Below are 21,679 nucleotides of genomic sequence, written 5' to 3' on the forward strand. Positions count from 1 at the left end.
GTATATCAGTATGTAGTGTCTCTACTTTAAAGAGTCCTCTCCTGCTGATGTTCAGGTGTATATCAGTATGTAGTGTCTCTACTTTAAAGAGTCCTCTCCTGCTGATGTTCAGGTGTATATCAGTATGTAGTGTCTCTACTTTAAAGAGTCCTCTCCTGCTGATGTTCAGGTGTATATCAGTATGTAGTGTCTCTACTTTAAAGAGTCCTCTCCTGCTGATGTTCAGGTGTATATCAGTATGTAGTGTCTCTACTTTAAAGAGTCCTCTCCTGCTGATGTTCAGGTGTATATCAGTATGTAGTGTCTCTACTTTAAAGAGTCCTCTCCTGCTGATGTTCAGGTGTATATCAGTATGTAGTGTCTACTTTAAAGAGTCCTCTCCTGCTGATGTTCAGGTGTATATCAGTATGTAGTGTCTCTACTTTAAAGAGTCCTCTCCTGCTGATGTTCAGGTGTATATCAGTATGTAGTATCTCTACTTTAAAGAGTCCTCTCCTGCTGATGTTCAGGTGTATATCAGTATGTAGTGTCTCTACTTTAAAGAGTCCTCTCCTGCTGATGTTCAGGTGTATATCAGTATGTAGTATCTCTACTTTAAAGAGTCCTCTCCTGTTGAATTTAGCTCTTTATTGTTTTCATACTGCCTGTGCTGCAGCACCTCTTTTCACCCTCTGTCTGAAACCAGAGCCTAGTCTGCTCTGATTGGTTAGCTGGCCGGCTCTGTTGTGATTGGTCCACCGCTTAGAGATGTCCCGACCCTTATCACGTACAATGTGTTGGAGTGCTAGCCAATAGGAGAGGGAGTGTCCCATATACATTATGTTGAGGAAGTAAACAAAGGAGTCCAATGGAAGGGTTTCAGAGTGTGTGAGAGACACTCCCTCACTAACTTGAGATATTATTTACAGACCATTTACATGCACAGAAACATACTTAACACACCCCCAAAAGCACAATAGATCCCTTTAGTAATTCCCCTCGAGCAACACACACTTCAGGAAATAGGAAGCAATTCCAGTAAAGAAAGTTCACTTGGAAAACTTCTGGGAAAATATCCAACATTTCGGACAGGTACCAGATACAAAGAAGTGTCTCTGGCTGTTCTTAGACTCAGATTTCAAAGCTCAATTTCGTTGTAAGGGTGTGAACTCTCTAGAGCAGCAAGTCATGTTACATCAGCCGGCATTTATTTTTCCAAGTTCAAAAGATATATAAAAGTGTATGAGATAGGAAAAAGGCCCAAGGCCTGTGTGCTCCTGGTTTGATTGCTGATCAGAGCGACTGTTTGACGTGATGGTTAATAATTCACGTTGAAAAGTCAATCAAACAACAAAGACACAAAGATCAAAGAAAACCCAAAGACAAGGAGAACAAGACACAAAAGAAGAGATCAAAACATTCCACAAACAGACCAAGACGTCAACGCAGAGAAACAAAACAATACTAAACACAATGTGCAAAACGACAGAGACACTAAAGGCCTTTCTCATTCCTCTAATTTCCCCTCCTCAACTCCTCGACTCCTCGGTCCTCCGGTAGTGACCCGGAAATGGATTTCAACGCGCCATGTTGAAGGACATCTCATTTCTCTAAATGCACATCGAGGACCGAGGATCGAGCGTCAAGGAGGCTCTCTGGAGGAGCTCTAACCGGGTGATATTCCAGTCTCTGATTCTGTTACGTTATTATGAGAATGCTCTCATACTTGTTTGATTCTGAAATTGTAGGCTATATATTTATATAAATATATATATATATTAGGGCTGTCAGTCGATTAAAATAGTTAATCGCGATTAATCGCAAATTAATCGCACATTTTTGATCTGTTCTAAATGTACCTTAGAGGAATATTTTTCAAGTTTTTAATACTCTTATCAACATATGAGTGGACAAATATGCTTTATGCTAATGTTTATTATCATTTCAACAATGACAAATATTCTCATGAATATTAAACACAACAACCTCTGAACATTACAAATATTCGCCTCAATTCAACCTGGAACCTAATACAATAAAAAGTGTGTGTGTGTGTGTGTGTGTGTGTGTGTGTGTGTGTGTGTGTGTGTGTGTGTGTGTGTGTGTGTGTGTGTGTGTGTGTGTGTGTGTGTGTGTGTGTGATGGATCGTTGGAGCTATGTGCAACTCAAGGCATATGCTCGAACGGGAGCTGCGTGGACGCTGCAATCATGTTGCGCACTATCCGTGCTGAGTGTGCTGACTTCTCGTACAATGTCCCACTGTCTGGCTTCCTGCATAAAGTCAAGTGCTCGGCGCAGTTGTCGGCGAAATGTCGCTCCTCTGTTTTCATTTAAACAGCTCCATATCCGTTAGCGCAGCTAGCTAGCACCATATGCTAACAACAACAATGCACGTAAGGTCTCTCTCTCGCTCGCTCGGGCCACACATACACACACCCTCCCGGTCCTCCCAACAGCCAGTCGGTGCCTGCCGGTGAGCGTGGAAGTGTGGTCTGCCACAAGCGGGCGGCAGGAGCGGGGCAGTCAGCATCAGCTTGTAGATGGTATTTTAAACTCGATGCGCTCTGAAACTACGGGGCGGCGAGGACAACAAATACACATGCGTTAATTGCGTTAAAATAATTAGTGGCATTAATTTTTGTTTGCGTTAACGCGTTATTAACGCGTTAACTTGACAGCCCTAATATAAATATATGTGTGTGTATGTATGTGTGTGTGTGTCCGCATCTGTAGCCTGTTATTATACCGCACTGAATGAATCAAAGTAAATATATAAGTGGTCATGAACACCTCTGTCCATCAGACAGAGGGCTGCTGTGCCTCCTGTCATCATTAATGGACGTCTCTTTAAAATGACCGCTCAGAGGAGAGGAGTTCTCATTTCTCTAACCGCCTGCTGCTTCCCCTCCTCTCTCCTCGGTTCCCCTCCTCGACTCCTCCGCTCGCATCTCCTGTGGGCGGGACTAAGGCCCAATCCCAAACCACGCCCTACACCCTACCCCTACACACCCCCCCTCCGTGACGGAGTGAACTCCGTGGAGTGACACCATGGATGTATAATAAGAACTGGATACAGCGTGGGAGGCGGGGCCTCATTCATTCCTATGAGAGCTGCTCATTAGCGCATGATGATAAAATGGCCCACCTTTTGAGAGAGTGAAACGTCACAGATTACCCAGCATGCCTGAGAAGTACCCGTATGTGCGCTCATAGAGCATGCGCAACTTTAACCAAAATGCTCGTTCACATCAAGCACGTCAATTTGCGTACACATAACAGCACCGCGCGTTCATGACAGCATGGTACTGGATTGTTGTTATCATGGATTTGATATGAACGAGGCGGCAGTTAGCAGCTAGCGGCTAGCTAGTAATGATGCTAATGTACACATCAATCGTTATGTACTTATATTACGCTGTAACAGGATCTAGTGATATCCAACAGAGCTTCATTTAGCATGAAATAATTATTGCACTGTATATATATATATATTTATATACAGTGCAATAAGCTTCTTAGTGCAATACGAAGCTACAGGGACGTTAATAATGTCGGTAATATTAACTTTATTTAATACAACATTTACGGTACAAGATGTAATCATACAGCCCATGTAGTATGATAATCAATTACAGCAAACATGTGCAATATAGGAGGTTCAGGCCGATTGTCGAACCTCAGATTGAGGAGGAACAATGCGGATTCCGTCCTGGTCGTGGAACGACGGATCAGCTTTTTACTCTCGCAAGGATCCTGGAGGGGGCCTGGGAGTACGCTTATCCGGTCTACATGTGTTTTGTAGACTTGGAGAAGGCGTATGACCGAGTTCCCAGGGAGTTACTGGGAACTATGTGTCCCACGCAGCCCTGTGTGTGATGACTACTTCCATTCTTGCAAGGATAATAAATACATGGATCCTGATATTGAAGACCAAGCCGGTGACGAGTGATATTTGTAAAACACTCTGCTATCGCGTGAAGGGTCTGCTAACAAGCGACCAGCAGAAAGGGTTCCGCGGTGCAAAAATAAGTGCGATTAAAATGCGTTAATTTTTTTAACTGAACACGCGCGCCAGACATACACACCTGTCGCTGCTGTGTGGAGGAGATTTCGCAACGGAGGAGTCCCGCGGCTGAAGGCCGCCATCCGCTGGGGAGACCTGCACAGCTGTTTTCTGCTTCTGCCGGTGCGGAGGCCTGATCGGGGGATATCGCGGAGAAACCGGAGTGTTGCCACACTGCTGGTTGCCTATTCCTTGCTGCTGTCCGTGGTTTTGTTTCGGGAACTTCGTGGATGCTGTTGTGCTGAACTGGGAAAATGGCAAATGTCGTGTTTCTGCTGTGCCTTTTTTTGACTGTGCTGGACAATGAGAAGATCGGTAGTCATCCTGAAAAATCTGCTGGATTCGGGTCTGTTCTGTCGCCGGCAGTGGACATCCCCTGTACAGGTTCGGATGGGTTGCACAAACATTTGCTGGTTGCACTGTCGCGGACATTCATCTCGTCAAATGTCTGTCTTTCTCACTTGCCTGCCACGATGGTCCTTCAGAATTGTTATTTGAACTCTAATCTCACTTTCGCGAAGTTTTCTGGTGGCTCTAAAACAGTTGACAATGTTTGTGTGTTGATTAAGAGGAAAAGGTGCTTGGTATTTTTATTGTTGTTGCTATCGGGGAATGTACAGCCAAATCCGGGTCCACCTAGTACTTTTAGTCAAATAGCTACTCCTGCTGATTTTATATCTAGATCTGGGCTAGGTTTAATTCATTTAAATGTGCGTAGTCTGTTACCTAAATTAGATTTTGTCCGTATTTGGGCGAGTTCAACTGATGCTGATGTCATTGTCTTATCAGAAACGTGGCTTGATAAATCCATCCTGGCCTCTGACATTTACATAAATGGTTACAATGTATATCGCACTGACCGTCCTAAAAAAGGTGGTGGCGTTGCCATTTATGTGAAAATAAGTTTTGTGTAACTAATATGGTTTCCAAATCGGTTAGTAAACAACTGGAATTTTTAGCTGTGAATGTCGAAGTCACAAAGGGTCAACAGGTCATGGTGGTGGGTTGCTACAGACCCCCCTCAGCTGTCAAGGACTCCTTATCTTCACTGGCAAAACTGTTATCTCAACTTTCCTACAAGGAAATAGTGCTGCTTGGTGATTTTAATTGGGACTGGTTAACTTCTGTGTCAGAGGACTTTAAAAACCTGTGTACCTCTTTGAACATTACTCAGATTGTAGATAGTCCTACTCGCCCAAACATTAAGTCCCCAAATAAATCCTCCTTAATTGATCTCATTTTAATAAATGTGCCACATAAATACTCATCTGTGGGAGTATTTGCTAATGATCTGAGTGACCACTGTGTTGTAGCCACAATTAGGGACACTAAGATCCAAAAAGTGAAACCACGCATCATCACAAGGAGAGATAAAAAACACTTTGTGGAGCAGGGTTTTTTACACGATCTGTTTGATTTTGATTGGGGTAAGATCAATCTGTGTGCGGATGTAGAAACTGCATGGTCTTATTTTTATCTTGGTTTTATGAAAATTATAGATAGACATGCACCTCTGCGTAAATTCAGAGTGAAGGGTCGAGACAATCCCTGGTTTTCCGCTGAACTGTCCAGTCTCCTTCATGAGAGAAACAATGCCTGGGCAAAGGCTAGGAAATCAGGCTCAGAGGTAGAATGGCTACGCTTTAGGCAGCTAAGAAATAGCTTCACATCTCAAATAAAAAGTGCTAAATCAAAGTACTATTTGTCAGTTACCACAGAAAATCTGAATAATCCTAGGAAATTTTGGAAAGCCATAAAATCGATTTCCACTGGTGATATCCCAAATGAGCTACCTCCGTGCCTCACCACAGCATCTGGCATTATATCAGACAGGGCTACTATGCTCAATTGTTTTAATAAGCATTTTGTGTCTTGTGGCTCGCTGTTTGATTCTGTCACTGACTGTGCTTCTGCTTCTGTGAACGCTCCAATCCTTGAACAATGTGGTCTGGAAAACGCTTTCAGTTTTACCCCTTTTACTGTTGGTGTTGTCCATGATGTTTTATCCAAGTTAGATCCTAGGAAACCGGCTGGCCCGGACAACCTAGAACCTTTCTTTTTAAAGATAGCTGTAGATTTTATTGCTCCACCGCTTACTTCTCTTTTTAACCTCTCCCTCAGCACAAATACAATTCCTAAAGTATGGAAGTCTGCTTATGTCTTGCCTTTACTGAAAGGAGGGGAGGCAACTATTTTAAATAACTATAGGCCAATCTCGAAATTGTCAGTTCTGGCTAAAGTGCTTGAACGACTAGTGAGTGAGCAAGTAAAGGACTTTTTATGTATAAATGATATCCTGTCGAAACATCAGTCGGGCTTCAGGAAAAAACACAGCACCATCACTGCCACAATGAAAGTGGTAAATGACATCACTAGTTTTTTAGATAATAAGCAGAGTTGTGCAGCTCTGTTTATTGATCTCTCTAAAGCGTTTGACACCGTCGATCATCGCATTTTAAAACAGAGGCTACTCAGCATTGGCTTGTCCAGCCTTGCAGTGGGGTGGTTTGTGAACTACCTCTCTGAAAGGTCCCAATGTGTACACTTTGATGGGCTCACTTCAGAGTGGTTGAGCATTTCTAATGGTGTACCTCAGGGTTCTGTTCTAGGTCCACTTTTATTCTCCATTTATATTAATAGCTTGGGTGATAATGTGGAGGAAGCTACCTTACATTTTTATGCGGATGATACTGTGATGTATTGTGCAGGTACCTCAGTTAAGGAGGCTGTTGTTAAATTACAGACTGTTTTTAACACTGTTCAGACTCAGCTCTCAGTGCTTAAGCTAATTTTAAATGTGGATAAAACCAAGTTAATGCTCTTTTCAAAAGCTAAAAAGTCACCAGAGCCTGTTTTAGATATTGTAACCATGCAAGGAAAAAAACTTGAAGTGGTAACCTCTTACAAATACCTTGGTATCTGGCTTGATGACTGTCTTTCTTTTAAACTGCATGTAAATAACCTGCTTAAAAAACTGAGGGTTAGGCTAGGTTTTTTTTATAGAAACAAGTCCTGTTTCTCTCTTGAGGCCAGGAAAAGGCTAGTCACTGTGACCTTTTTACCTGTGCTGGACTATGGTGATCTATTTTATATGAATGCGCCGGCCAATTACCTCACCAAGATAGATGCCGCCTATCATAGTGCACTAAGGTTTGTGACAGACTGTAAGACTTTGACTCATCATTGTACCCTGTATACAAGGGCAGGGTTGCTTTCACTTACTGTACGGCGGCTAAATCACTGGTATCTTTTTATTTATAAAGCAATGTTAGGGAAACTTCCGTCTTACATCTGTTCCCTGATCTCACAGCGTATTGTAAGTGGCTACTGCCTGAGATCTAAAGCTGTGGTTGTATTACATGTGCCAACTGCTAGGACTGTATTAGGAAATACAGCTTTTAGATGCGCAGCGCCGCTAGCATGGAACAGTCTACAAAAGGAATGGAAGCTAAGCAGTTTGATTCCATTTCATGTTTTTAAAGCTAGGATAGACGCTATACAATCAGAACATATTGGTGTCTGTAAATGCTACTAGTATACAAACTGTAGTATCATATAATGTCCTTTGTTTTCTGTCATGTTTGTATTAATGTTTGGAACTAATTGAAGCAGGTCACCATTGTAAAAGAGGTCTATGATCTCAATGGGTTTTATCTGTATAAATAAAGGTTTTGAATTGAATTTAATTGAATTGAGACCTCATGAGAAACAGAGAAGACGACGTAAACATAGTTTCTCTGACTACAGTTAAAGCAGGGGGAGGAGGGTTGCGTAGAGTCACCTGAAATGACAGCTGTCAGAGGGGGGAGAGCAGACTTAAAAGGCTTAGCAGAGCGCTATGATAGGCTCTTGGGAATAGAGCGAAGTGATTGGTGAAGCTGGAGAGTGACGCCCCGATCACTTATTGAGAGGAGAGAGAGTAGTTACATGGGAATAGTAAATGAATGAGTAAAGACGGTTTTCCTGGTTGAACTTACGCTGAGCTTCATTTGTCCTATTTACTGGACAACAACCATCGTTTTTCAGACACGTCAACTCTTCAGAAATCACCAGTGGGGTCACTGCTGACTGTGTCTCGAAAACACATGTTGGCGACTGAAAGACATCCAGTGTTTGGTCTTTTCCGGAAGCATCCTTCACCTACAGTGTCTCAACTGAAAGAGGACCACAAACACACACAAAATATAATAACATTTTGAGATTTGGGGATTTATCTCCCATTCTTTCACTTTTTCTGACATTTTCAACACCAAACATGTCGTTAATGTCTCTGTTTAGTGAACTACAGCAATCTGAAAGCCTGTACATTATTTATATCACACTTTATCAGTAGAAAAATGCAGCAAATGACTTTTTTAATGCAGTATTTTCTGATTTATGGCGCAACACAAAGATATTTCGCTCTGTGCAAACCTTTGACTCTAAATGTCAACAACATGAAACAAGAATATGAACCTGGCTTTATCCAATGTTCACACAAGAGTTCTACATCCTGACACATCCTTCATCTACACTGTCTCAACTGAAAGAGGACCAGAAACACCTTAAAAAGACAATATCATGTGGAGACTTTGGGATATTTATCTCCCATTCTTTCACTTTTCGGGCATTTTACAGACCAAACATGTCGTTGATGTCACTGTTTACCAAACTACCACTTTTTATTGGGTTCTTTTATTTGGGGTTAAGTACATTGTCAGAATAAGTGAGAAATGAATTTAACTTCTGTTAGACAGCTATCATACTGAATACATATTTACTGTGAATGTATGTAAAAATGTATGGCATATGGCTGTCTAACAGAAGTTACATTAACTTCTCACTTATTCTGACAATGTACTTAACCCCAAATACAAGAACCCAATGAAAAGAGTTGTTAAATAATAGTGAAGTCACGTTGTAATAACAATAACTCATCTCTCTCGAGTTTTCTTTTTGAGCTTTGCTAAAAGCCAGTGTCAAGTGTCCATCTTGGGTTGCCGTCCGGAGTTGTCCAATATGGCGGACCATCTCGTACATGCGCAGTACCGATCGGGCAGGGGGACGGATCGGGTTGTGACAGCCTATGTTAAATACATGGTTTATACATGTAATTACTGGGGTTCCATTTCTTCTGATTACCTAATTTGGGTGTGCACATTTGCCGCGCGCAAACCTACCTCTTTTGGATTTGGAAAGGCTGGCATGTATGCCTCTAAATCAGTAGCTAAAATGTCCTGTCCTTCCTTGACATCGAGTAAAGTGGACTGTAATGCTAAGCTAATGAGTATCTTAACTTATTAACAACAAAGCTAACCGACTGATAGCTCTAACTATACCTACAACTCCTATGTCTGTATGGTAAGAAGCTAGAGCTAGCAGCCCGTTAGCTTAGTTTAGCATAACGTTTGGAAAACTTTAAGGTAATACATCTTTCATTATTTTGGCACATGACCCCCCAAAGAATAGCAAATTGTGTTTTTACACTTAGTTTTGTGTATGGATTGATCCAAAAACACATAACTTGTTAATTAAATCTTGCCGAGCAAAGCTAACGACTGCTAGCTCTAGTTTTAAATTTGCTGCATTGTGTTTTTGCGAATCAGCTCATTTAAGAGTGTGTTAAAGAGTTTAATGAGAAGATTTGACCACCCTAAGGAAATCAAATAATACACTATACTATAATATATACAGGCAATTAATCTGTGAGTTTAAGACATGTTGTAAAATAGCTTTTGTTACCTTTGATAGAGCTAGGCTAGATTAGCTTGTTAGCCATGCCATGCTAGTGTCAATCTATTCCTTAAAGTATTAATTAACACTGTATACTCATACAGACCCGGCGCCAGAACAAATCTAAAGGGAGGGCATATGATTTTCATGGGAGGGCACACAACACCGTCAAGTGCTGCGGGCCTGCGGCACAATATATATCAAACAGCAATTGCTGTTTGATATATAAGGCCAACAGCATTGCGCAAAGACGCACACTTGTCGCAAATACATACACAAATAAAGGGCAACATAGAAACCACGTTTGAAACATTGTGTGCGTGGCAGCACAAACACTGGTAAATCACCAGCAAGGCACACTGGTTAAGGATGGCAGCTTCCTCATCGCTGCACTCGGAGAGAAATAGTAGAGACGGAGACGATGAGCTGCTGTTAGCTCTATTATGGCATTGTGCATGTCGTGAGAGGTGTGTGTTGCTGTGTGGGGAATGCTTTCCATTATGTTGGCCAACTCTGCATCTTTGTACTGCAGCGTATACTCAAACAGCGACAGGAAGAGCCCACTGCCTGACTCGGACATGCTGTGGAGTGAATCGTGGTCACCTCTGAGAGGGAGTTGGTTGACGGCTAAAAAAGCTATCATATCAACGACAGCTGACACATAATAACGGTTCCGTGCCAGCTGATCTGCACCAAAGTACTCATTTCCTTATTTGTTTCCTCGCGTATCCAGTGGCGTTTTTATATGTACAAAAGTGGTGGGGCACAAAAAACGTAGATGTCTATATATAAGCTTCTGCAGTGAGGTTCATGGCTGGTGAGGCACTGACTCTGACTCTTCAGGTTTACAAATATTATATTTTGACCTAAATAAAAATATAATATTATTTTCAAAAGCTTTTTTTTATCTGATGCTTCAATTAATTTTAAACAGACAGTTCAACAAAAGGATACCCAAAAGATGTAATTTTATCATTTAAATATTTAATTGTTCTCTCTTAGTAAGATCCCATTTTCAATACAATTGCAGTCTTACCTTGACATGAAGATGAAGTCCATTTGCCTATCCCTCTGGACAAAAATCTCTATTACTTTTTTGTAAAAGTCCTCCTTATCTTCTTGTAGTTTCAAAAGTCTATCATAAATCTAATCTATCTAATCAATAGATTTATGATTCGAAAATTATAAAAGTAGGGTAGACATGTGGATATTATCCGGCTGAACAAAACGTGCATTTATCTAACAGGTTTGTTTCCCACAGATCTTATTTTGAGCTATTTTCTAAATTCCTATGGAGAAATATCATTGCTTTTTTGTCGAGGGAAGCCATGCGCAGTTTACTTCCTGGTTTTAGGACGCGTCACTGCAGCTCTCTCGTCTCCTCTTCACACACCACACTTTTCGCGGCACACGTACTTACAGCCAATCAGCTCTGAATTATGTGAGATGACGTATGGTGGGGATGGCAGCTCAATGCCCCTATGGTCATTATTTTTTTGCCACACACATTAAATAGGACAATACTCTGAGCATGCGCAGTGTAGTTTTTACAGTCACCGTTCACTTAAACAGGGAGAGGGAGGGGCAGGATCGGGTTTTGTCCCACATGGCTCTAAACAGCTCAATAGGCACACACTGTAGACACTAATTAGAAGAACACAGACTAAAACAGCAATGTACAGACGAATCAGATGATTGAACATGATCTAAAAATATATTTTATATATATTTTAATACATTTTTTGCATTTTTTCTTAATCATTTTTTTTAATACTTTCTTCTGACACTAGGTGGGGCTGTGCCCCACCTGCCCCTAATGACCAGTCGCCACTGCGCGTATCTCTCTCTCCACAAACTCTCACATGAAATGTGTTCTTTTGATGCGGCATGTCTTAGCAGTCCTTTATCAGTCTGTAATGCGTGTTTCCAGTCGCCAAAACCTTTGACAGTAAAAGCCGCATCAGATGAAGACGTATTTACTTTAAACTGTCTACAGGGGAAACAAAAGGCTGCGTCTGCTTTTAACGAATATTGAAGCCATGGTCTGTTGTTGTACCATGCAGCGGCAAAAGTGCGCTTCTTTCCTGAAAACAATCTCCCTGGATAACGATCCAGTCTCACCTGGTTGGGTTTATTAACCCCAAGAACATCTGGGGCTGTTGGTCTTTGAGCGGTTGCTGGCCCAATAATACCTGTTGATGTGCTGCGAGGTAGCGTCTGTAGTGGAGGCACCGGCACGGATGAGGAGGAGGATGCTGGCGGGTGTGGCAACGCAGGTGGTGACGGTAGGGGCACAAGGAGCTGTGCCTCGGAGGACAGCGTTGGTGGCGCGGCCGCCTTGATGAGTCAAGGTTTGGGCTCGCTAACTCAGCCCGGGGTTTGCCGAGGTCAAGCTTGTGACATTAAGGCGTGCTGCTGCAACGGCAGGTGCAGGGTCGCCAGCAGCACAACCGGCTGCAGCTATTTCATCGCTATTTCGTTTTAATAAATCCGTAGACCTTTTGAGCGAATTTCTGATGTCCATTGTGTAATTCAAACATAAATGGGAGTCTACAGAATGCACAATAAACAAATCCAGAATAGGCGGCAGAGTGTGACGCTGTGATTGGTCTAAATGTGGACGAATCACAAATCACAACAGACACATGAATTTATTTGACGTAGCCTGCGATTTTTTTGTATTAGTTACTATCTGACATCACATACATCGTAGCATAAAAGTTCACAGTTTATTTGTAACAACAACAATTTAAAAATGTTTTTTTTAATTTTTATAATTAATAAAAATCGTGTTTATTTGGGGAGGGCAAGAATGTCAAATGGGAGGGGCCGGGCATGTACTCATATGGTAACAGAACTATATTAAATAGGCAGTTTTCCACAAAAATATGGAAGAAATTCCAGCAAATGAACCATTAAATTGTGCTCTAGCTGTAGAGAAAACCACAAACATGTGTTTGAGAATTTATTCAAATGCTGTGCTTGTGCCCGTTCAACTAAATAATGAATTGGCACAACTACCTCTTTCCACACTCACACACAGAAGTGAATATTAAGTCGTATAAACAGATGAGGAAGTGCTGAGGTCAAGCTTACTTTATCTAAATAGAAATGACTCATGCATTACTTAGTGCTATCAGCACCAACATGTTTGAGCGGAGATAACAGAGAATTATGATTCTGTACATGTTGCAGGAAGATGCATCAGCCACATCCAGGCTGATAATGTAGTCTCGTTTTTCTCCACTTCTTCTGAACCTCTGGAGGCGTGGGTTCAGAATCAGATTAATCTCCCCCATATAAAAGATAATCTGATTAGATTTAAAGACAGTAGCTGCATGCATACTAAAATAAACTTATTTAAAACACACTATAGTCTTTTTAAATAAGAGCATTGCACCAATAGCCCATTCTGTACACGACCTTCTCATTATGGAGCTAAAGCGATGTCCAGACATTAATCAGTTCAAGAGGAAATACAGAGACATTATGTTCTCAAGGTACAGGCATGGGGGAAGTGTTTGACTATGTGTGTGTATGTGTGTATATGTGCATATATGTGTGTGTATGTACATATGTGTATATGTGTGAGTATGTAGGTGTGTATATATATATGTATATGTATATATGTGTGTGTATGTACATATGTGTATGTATATATGTCAATCAACAGGTAAAGCAGATTAATAATAATAACAATGATAATTATTGCAGATTATAGATTATAAATAAATCATTTAGGGACAAGGGGGTGAGATTAAATAAATGATACTTCTTCTCACTCCTTTTCGAACACTCGATGTGGGACTGTTTATGTTGCCAATGCTGTTGTTGTAAATGTAATTTTTTGTTTTGATTTCTCTTACATGACTATGCACTGCAACATTTGTTTTGTTTTGTAATTATTTATTTGACTTGTTCGAAATAAAATGTATCAATCAATCAATTATCTCCAGCATAATCTTGTTTACTTGTGTGTCAGCAACTACAGACCATTCACTTAGTAAACTGTGCTCGCACCCTAATGATGTTTACTGCTCAATAAGTAGGGATATTGAAACAATTAAAGTAATGGCAGACCCACTAAACAGCCTCTACACTTCAGTCTAATTTAAGGTCTCCACAAGCTGGTTGGTGTGCTCGAATAACAGAAACAGACATTACTATAACTGCAGATGATTATAAGCGATCCTATTTACCTTGCCTCTCTTCAATTCTCGAAATGGATCCAGCTCGTAAACTGGCTTACCAAATCACTTTTCCAGCTAATGGGATACATGATACTTCAATCTAACGTATATATTGACAAAGGGTGTTGGTGTTTCGCGAATAAAACATGTTTAAGGTGCTTTCAACTAGCCATAGACCAGGGCCGCCATGTTTTTAACTGTAACATAAGCTAAGCTCACTCGGCCGCGCGCTAGAAGAAACTCCTCTAAATTAAAAACCATTAAGTGCAAAGTGCTCGTAGTGAAAACACCAAATCTCCTCCAGGGTTCTGAGCTCTCAGTAGTGCATTTTCGTAGAGGCAAAACGATGGTAATGCAACTTCCTGTCAGTCACGTGATGCCATTGGGCCCAAAAAAACGTTTTCGTATTGGCGAACATTGCTAAGGAGATGTCTGTGAATCAGGGTTTAGATTTCTCTGAGGTAAATCGTCATCACCGTCGGAAAACGTATATAAAATGTGCTTAAAACCATATCCAGGGATTTCCCTCTACATTCATTTGACTCAGATGAGACCTAATGTAAACACAGACCATAATACTTCAGACAGCAACGTTTCTGATTGGTCCGTGGGCGTAAAGCCAGCCCACATTTGAGTAATGTCGTCATGACGCAGCAAATCTGGATCAGCTCCGATGTTCCCCCGTTTTTAGAGATTATAGGGTACGGAGGAAAAGAGAGAGGGGTTTATTTCCTGACACTTTTTGAGTCTCCTGACGCACCGGGGACACATGGTTATGTAAAAGATGTAAAAAAGTGCATTTTGCATGATAGGAGACCTTTAAGGAAAACAAGTGTGCATGCTCTAGACTAGAGTCTATGGTCTTAATGAATGTAGAAGATCTGCTGAGGATCCAGGGAAGTATTTTAGTAACGGAGTAACTTTGATAGGAATGAACGGGGCCCGCCTCCATGTCTGAATCCAGTTCTCTTCATACATACTGGCAGCACCGCTAAGCTAACAGCTAACTCGCTAGCAGAACTTCAGCAACAGTGAGAGGTTTCTGTACATCAGGACACTCCATAAATCACAGAGAGTTGAAGCTGATGGAGGACAAACCTAAAAACATCTTCGCCGCAACATATGATCTAATTTGATTTAAATCCACTTGTAGATTATACAACCAACTACACAGAGCAAGAGCAACCGCTGAGCGTGAAGAAGGACTGACAGAGACATCTATCTTACTATTACAAGTCAGCTTAGCGCTCCAATGATTTTTAAGCTTTTCTTTTAACGTAGTTACATTAAGTCCCTTACACACCAAGCCGATTTCGGCCGTTGATAGATGTCGGGCCGTTGATGAGCGTCGCGTCGCCCTACTCAGATTGGTGTGTCCCGCACCGTTGTGTCTTTTCGGCCGTGCCGACACCGATTCGACATGTTGAATCAGGAGGCTGTCGGCTCAATCACTTTGATTGGCTGTTCAGCTAGCGAATCAGTGCATGAGAAGCGAAACGGAAGTGAGGACCCAAACAAACTATTAAGAAGGCAAATCTGAGATTTCATTTAACTCCAGCTCTCGACTGAGGTTCGGGAAAGCCATGTGAGCTTCTCGCTGTAGAGGGAAAATGGAACGCACGCTATTGTTTGTTTATATCACGTAGTCTGTTCTTCTTCTCTCGGTTATCACGCAGTCTGTGGCCGTTTCTCAATCGCGAGGATGCTGGCTTGGTAGTCGCGTACTTCCGAGCCACGGCTTCGGAAAACGAAGAAGAATGGAACAGGCTAACAAGTGTGCGGTTTCAACATAAACTGTACCGAAAATAAATACCTCACGATGTCGATCTAATTATGAACTTGCTTTACTTTCACGGAACACATTTATAGTGGTAACAAATGTAACAAAGTAACATATTTACCAACACATGTTCTACGCCATACTTACATTTAAATGTGTGCTGCGTCGGTTCAGCCATTCTCCGCAAGGGTTTTTGAAATTGGTCCGTGCGCAAAGCATTGTGGGGATTTTAAGGACGCGAAGTCTACCCATGTGTAGCCTCGAAATTACCCCCAAACCAAGGACGCGGCCTCGGTGGAATTCCAAGTATGCTGGAGATTGGAACAGTCCTTCGGCGGCACTCGATGACGTAGCATCCTTGAGATATTGGCTTGGAAGCCAGTATCCTCGAGATTGAGAAACGGCCTGTCTTCCGATTGTTGCCTCTTTTGAATGACGAATACACGCTACCGCCGCCTGCTGGTAAGGAGAGTTATTGCCACTCACGCATGCGCAGTTCGTACGTGCTTCTTGGCCGTCGGCTGAAGTCTTTGCGGTGTGTTCCAGTGCGACTGTTGGCCAAGACGCAGGAGACGTGAGGCGACGCAACAGTCGGGACGTGTTCTTTGATGTGTAAGGACCTTTACAGTTATAATGAGCTGTATTAGCAGGGACTCTCTGAAAGTTCTATATGAATAGATAGATGAATTCAATTATGAAACGTTTTGCTGAATGCCTCGGTGTTCTGGCCTCATCAGCTGAAACTCTGTCTGCTGCTTGACTTAGCAGAACATCCAATTCCCCCAGAGGACGCACACACCTGTCCTGAATACTTAAACTGTACCCCTGCTGCACGATGTGGATACGAGATAAGATTGATGGGATGCACGCTAACTCAGCGGTCACAAATCACTCAGATACACCGTATTGTGAGAAAAGCTGTGTTTAATTTGCAATCCATAAAAACTTGCAGTACATTAAGCAGATATTACAGTATATTACTTCTGTGTGTTGTGACAAATTCACTTACAGTATGTAACTTAGGTTGGCCGACCGGTGCAAATGCTTCAGGTCCAAAACACTTTAGAGTACGTCAGGAGCAACACGCTCCAGGTTCAGAAACGATGCAAATGTAAAAACATCAATGAGCCAAAACACATGAAGACACATCGAGAGCAACTTGAACATGCAGCTACTTGAGGAAACATGCGCAGCGTTTACTAACTGTGTGCGTCACTCTTTAGTGTCCCCCGGTGTCCCAGCTGTGTGCGTCACTCTTTAGTGTCCCCTGGTCTCCCAGCTGTGTGCGTCACTCTTTAGTGTCCCCTGGTCTCCCAGCTGTGTGCGTCACTCTTTAGTGTCCCCTGGTCTCCCAGCTGTGTGCGTCACTCTTTAGTGTCCCCCGGTCTCCCAGCTGTGTGCGTCACTCTTTAGTGTCCCCCGGTCTCCCAGCTGTGTGCGTCACTCTTTAGTGTCCCCTGGTCTCCCAGCTGTGTGCGTCCCTCTTTAGTGTCCCCTGGTCTCCCAGCTGTGTGCGTCCCTCTTTAGTGTCCCCTGGTCTCCCAGCTGTGTGCGTCACTCTTTAGTGTCCCCTGGTCTCTCAGCTGTGTGCGTCACTCTTTAGTGTCTCCCGGTCTCCCAGCTGTGTGCGTCACTCTTTAGTGTCCCCTGGTCTCCCAGCTGTGTGCGGCACTCTTTAGTGTCCCCCGGTCTCCCAGCTGTGTGCGTCACTCTTTAGTGTCCCCTGGTCTCCCAGCTGTGTGCGTCACTCTTTAGTGTCCCCTGGTCTCCCAGCTGTGTGCGTCACTCTTTAGTGTCCCCTGGTCTCCCAGCTGTGTGCGTCACTCTTTAGTGTCCCCTGGTCTCCCAGCTGTGTGCGTCACTCTTTAGTGTCCCCTGGTCTCCCAGCTGTGTGCGTCACTCTTTAGTGTCCCCTGGTCTCCCAGCTGTGTGCGTCACTCTTTAGTGTCCCCTGGTCTCCCAGCTGTGTGTGTCACTCTTTAGTGTCCCCTGGTCTCCCAGCTGTGTGCGTCACTCTTTAGTGTCCCCTGGTCTCCCAGCTGTGCGCATCACTCTTTAGTGTCCCCTGGTCTCCCAGCTGTGTGCATCACTCTTTAGTGTCCCCTGGTCTCCCAGCTGTGTGCGTCACTCTTTAGTGTCCCCTGGTCTCCCAGCTGTGTGCGTCACTCTTTAGTGTCCCCTGGTCTCCCAGCTGTGTGCGTCACTCTTTAGTGTCCCCTGGTCTCCCAGCTGTGTGCGGCACTCTTTAGTGTCCCCTGGTCTCCCAGCTGTGTGCATCACTCTTTAGTGTCCCCTGGTCTCCCAGCTGTGTGCGTCACTCTTTAGTGTCCCCTGGTCTCCCAGCTGTGTGTGTCACTCTTTAGTGTCCCCTGGTCTCCCAGCTGTGTACGTCACTCTTTAGTGTCCCCTGGTCTCCCAGCTGTGTGCATCACTCTTTAGTGTCCCCTGGTCTCCCAGCTGTGTGCATCACTCTTTAGTGTCCCCTGGTCTCCCAGCTGTGTGCATCACTCTTTAGTGTCCCCTGGTCTCCCAGCTGTGTGCGTCACTCTTTAGTGTCCCCTGGTCTCCCAGCTGTGTGCGTCACTCTTTAGTGTCCCCTGGTCTCCCAGCTGTGTGCGTCACTCTTTAGTGTCCCCTGGTCTCCCAGCTGTGTACGTCACTCTTTAGTGTCCCCTGGTCTCCCAGCTGTGTGCATCACTCTTTAGTGTCCCCTGGTCTCCCAGCTGTGCGCATCACTCTTTAGTGTCCCCTGGTCTCCCAGCTGTGCGCATCACTCTTTAGTGTCCCCTGGTCTCCCAGCTGTGTGCGTCACTCTTTAGTGTCCCCTGGTCTCCCAGCTGTGTGCGGCACTCTTTAGTGTCCCCTGGTCTCCCAGCTGTGTGCGTCACTCTTTAGTGTCCCCTGGTCTCCCAGCTGTGTGCGTCACTCTTTAGTGTCCCCTGGTCTCCCAGCTGTGTGCGTCACTCTTTAGTGTCCCCTGGTCTCCCAGCTGTGTGCGTCACTCTGTAGTGTCCCCCTGGTCTCCCAGCTGTGTGTGTCACTCTTTAGTGTCCCCTGGTCTCCCAGCTGTGTGCGTCACTCTTTAGTGTCCCCTGGTCTCCCAGCTGTGTGCGTCACTCTTTAGTGTCCCCTAGTCTCCCAGCTGTGTGCGTCACTCTTTAGTGTCCCCCGGTCTCCCAGCTGTGTGCGTCACTCTTTAGTGTCCCCTAGTCTCCCAGCTGTGTGCGTCACTCTTTAGTGTCCCCTGGTCTCCCAGCTGTGTGCGTCACTCTTTAGTGTCCCCTGGTCTCCCAGCTGTGTGCGTCACTCTTTAGTGTCCCCTGGTCTCCCAGCTGTGTGCGTCACTCTTTAGTGTCCCCTGGTCTCCCAGCTGTGTGCGTCACTCTTTAGTGTCCCCTGGTCTCCCAGCTGTGTGCGTCACTCTTTAGTGTCCACTGGTCTCCCAGCTGTGTGCGTCACTCTTTAGTGTCCCCTGGTCTCCCAGCTGTGTGCATCACTCTTTAGTGTCCCCTGGTCTCCCAGCTGTGTGCATCACTCTTTAGTGTCCCCTGGTCTCCCAGCTGTGTGCATCACTCTTTAGTGTCCCCTGGTCTCTTCACGTGTTTGTGTTTCTATATTTGCATCCTTTCTGAAGCGCGTTTCTCATAATGGAAATGTGTTGGTTTGTTGTTGCACGTTTTCATTCGTCGGCCACCATATCAAATGTATACAGTAACCTGAAACATACATTTTTTTTACATCTTAAATTACATAATTACACATCAGGTACAAAAACCTTTAAAAAAGTTAATAATAAAATATAAATCTAGCCATATTTTCCTCAGCAACATCCTTCATATACTAGCATTGCATTTTGGTAATTAAACAGTGACATTAAAGGACATGAGGCGTGAACAACGTTAAAGTGTCGGCAAACAATCTTACATTCCCTCATAATGCCCCGTGACGGATGCATCAAAAACAGGAACTGTGGTGATGACTTTATTACAGATAATGTGACCGAGCAGGATTACCGGAAGAATTCATAACACCCCTGCGGAGAAATAATAATAGTGTTTCTGTTCTGAGAATCCTCTAAATCCCATGTGAGAAAACGGAGCTTTACTTCTGAACCTGCGTCTGTTGGTATTGGCATTTTATCAGGATCAAATCCAACTTCAGTGGAAGAGAAATAAACATGAACAAATCCTGCTTTTATTGCTCTGTAAGCGGCTGTTAAAATATGTGTTTCTTCTCAGTGCGAACATTTCCTACCTACTGTTTGGAGATAAGCCAAAACTCTTCATTCATCCAGAGAAAAACACAACATGTTTAATGTCATATTTAATGTCGTGTCCCACTGATTAGTTATCTGTTGGTTGGCAATTTGTAGAGTTTCTTTATCAGCCGCTAAGTTGCAATCAAAAGATGTGCACTGGATAGTAAAGTATTGGTTTGCAAGTTGTAGATTCATTGTTCTATAAATCAAGTGTTTTTGAATGTTTTTGCTTCTGTGTAATTGTTTATTTTGATCAGGTAAGCTCTGGTTTTGTTGTAGAATTTTGATATTTAATTAAAGGGGCGCTATACTGCTCTTTTTCAGGTTAATATTAATATTTGTGTGGCTTTACTGTGACATGTTTCTATGCTTTAATGTGCAGAAAGCTCTTTATTTTTCTTATACAACACACAGGATAGGGAAACCCCCAAAAAGCAGAATAGTGCCTCTTTGGAAGAGTTAGAAATCTGTTGGTTTGCAAGTTGTAGATCAATTCTTTCATAAATTAATATATAAAACACAGAAAAGAAAGTGCTTTTTCCAATTATGCTGCTGTGTTATTGTTCCTTAAGCTTCGTTAAGGTAGCAGAATATTGAATGAAAGGAAGTGCATTGGTGATGTAAGATGAAAATGACAAAGCAATGATGTGTGTGGCTTTAGCAGCAGATTTACAGTGCAGGCGTTAGTAGCTTTTCACAATTATACATGTTTTAGCCCGTGTGACACACAGGGTAATGCGCCAAAAAATACTAATTCACCAAATCCACACTCAGATAAACTCAAAATGAAACCAGAAGACTGCTTTGTAAAACCAAAAAAAGGGCTAAATAAATCACATTACAGCAGTTTTTCTCCTCAGTAAATTCAACACTGCATAGATTTAGTTTAAGACACACACAGGCAAGAACTTATAACAGTACTATAGGAGGAGAAGTGTTTCCAGGAACAGGAAGGAGTCCGGCTCTCAGGCGGTCACAGAGGCACTTAAAGAAACAAACACAAAGCCATCAGTCACATGGAAACAGTCAGAGAAGTAATCACAGTGTCAGCAGTCGTCTTTTCTCCAGTTTAATGGAATAAAAGGGTCCGCAAGCGCCAACAAAAGACTTTTGACAGAAAATATGACCTGTTGACTCAAGATGTAGAAACCAGGTGGAAGAAGTATATTTAACTTGAGTAAAAGTACTAATACAACACAGTAAAATAGCTTTGTTACAAGTAAAAGTCCTGCATTTAAATGGTTATTTCATTAAAAGAGGCTGAAGTATTGAAAGTTAAAGTACAAAATGCAACAATTTTTTTTTTTTAAAACGCTAAATTATTTATAATACAGGAGAAAGGGTTAAAAATGTCAATTATATTTCTCCCAATATCTAAAAAAAACCCATCTTGAATGAACTCTTGGACAACTTAATTTATAACAAAACAGCATTTTTTTTAATGTTCCTTTGAATTGTAGTGGAGTAGAAGTGGCAGGAGAGAAAATACTGCTGGTAGGAACTAGTTTCTTCAAACCGAACTACACCCACCAAATGTATCCCTGCACAGTAGGAAGCGTCCATCTAGTCATGGGGTGTTTCTCAATGTCGAGTAAGGCTGCTCCAGAGCCACTATTTCAAGCACACATCGAGTGCCGCCGAAGGACTGTTCCAATGTCCAGGATGCTTGGAATTCTACCGAGCCATCGTACTTCAT

General features: G+C 43.0%; 1 protein-coding gene across 1 annotated transcript in view; it reads right to left on the reverse strand.

Moving 5' to 3' along the window:
* Nucleotides 1-20,276: 20,276 nt before the first annotated feature.
* Nucleotides 20,277-21,679, reverse strand: part of usp43b (ubiquitin specific peptidase 43b) — a 124,901-nt gene continuing 123,498 nt past the window's right edge. Inside the window, exon 17 of the mRNA XM_034222673.1 lies at nucleotides 20,277-20,967. Within this exon, the coding sequence (XP_034078564.1) occupies nucleotides 20,957-20,967 (11 nt within the window). The 3' untranslated portion in view covers nucleotides 20,277-20,956. The remainder of the gene's footprint in view (nucleotides 20,968-21,679) is intronic.

Source organism: Gymnodraco acuticeps, unplaced genomic scaffold, assembly GCF_902827175.1.
Source record: "Gymnodraco acuticeps unplaced genomic scaffold, fGymAcu1.1, whole genome shotgun sequence".
In the NCBI taxonomy this organism is placed as follows: Eukaryota; Metazoa; Chordata; class Actinopteri; order Perciformes; family Bathydraconidae; genus Gymnodraco; species Gymnodraco acuticeps.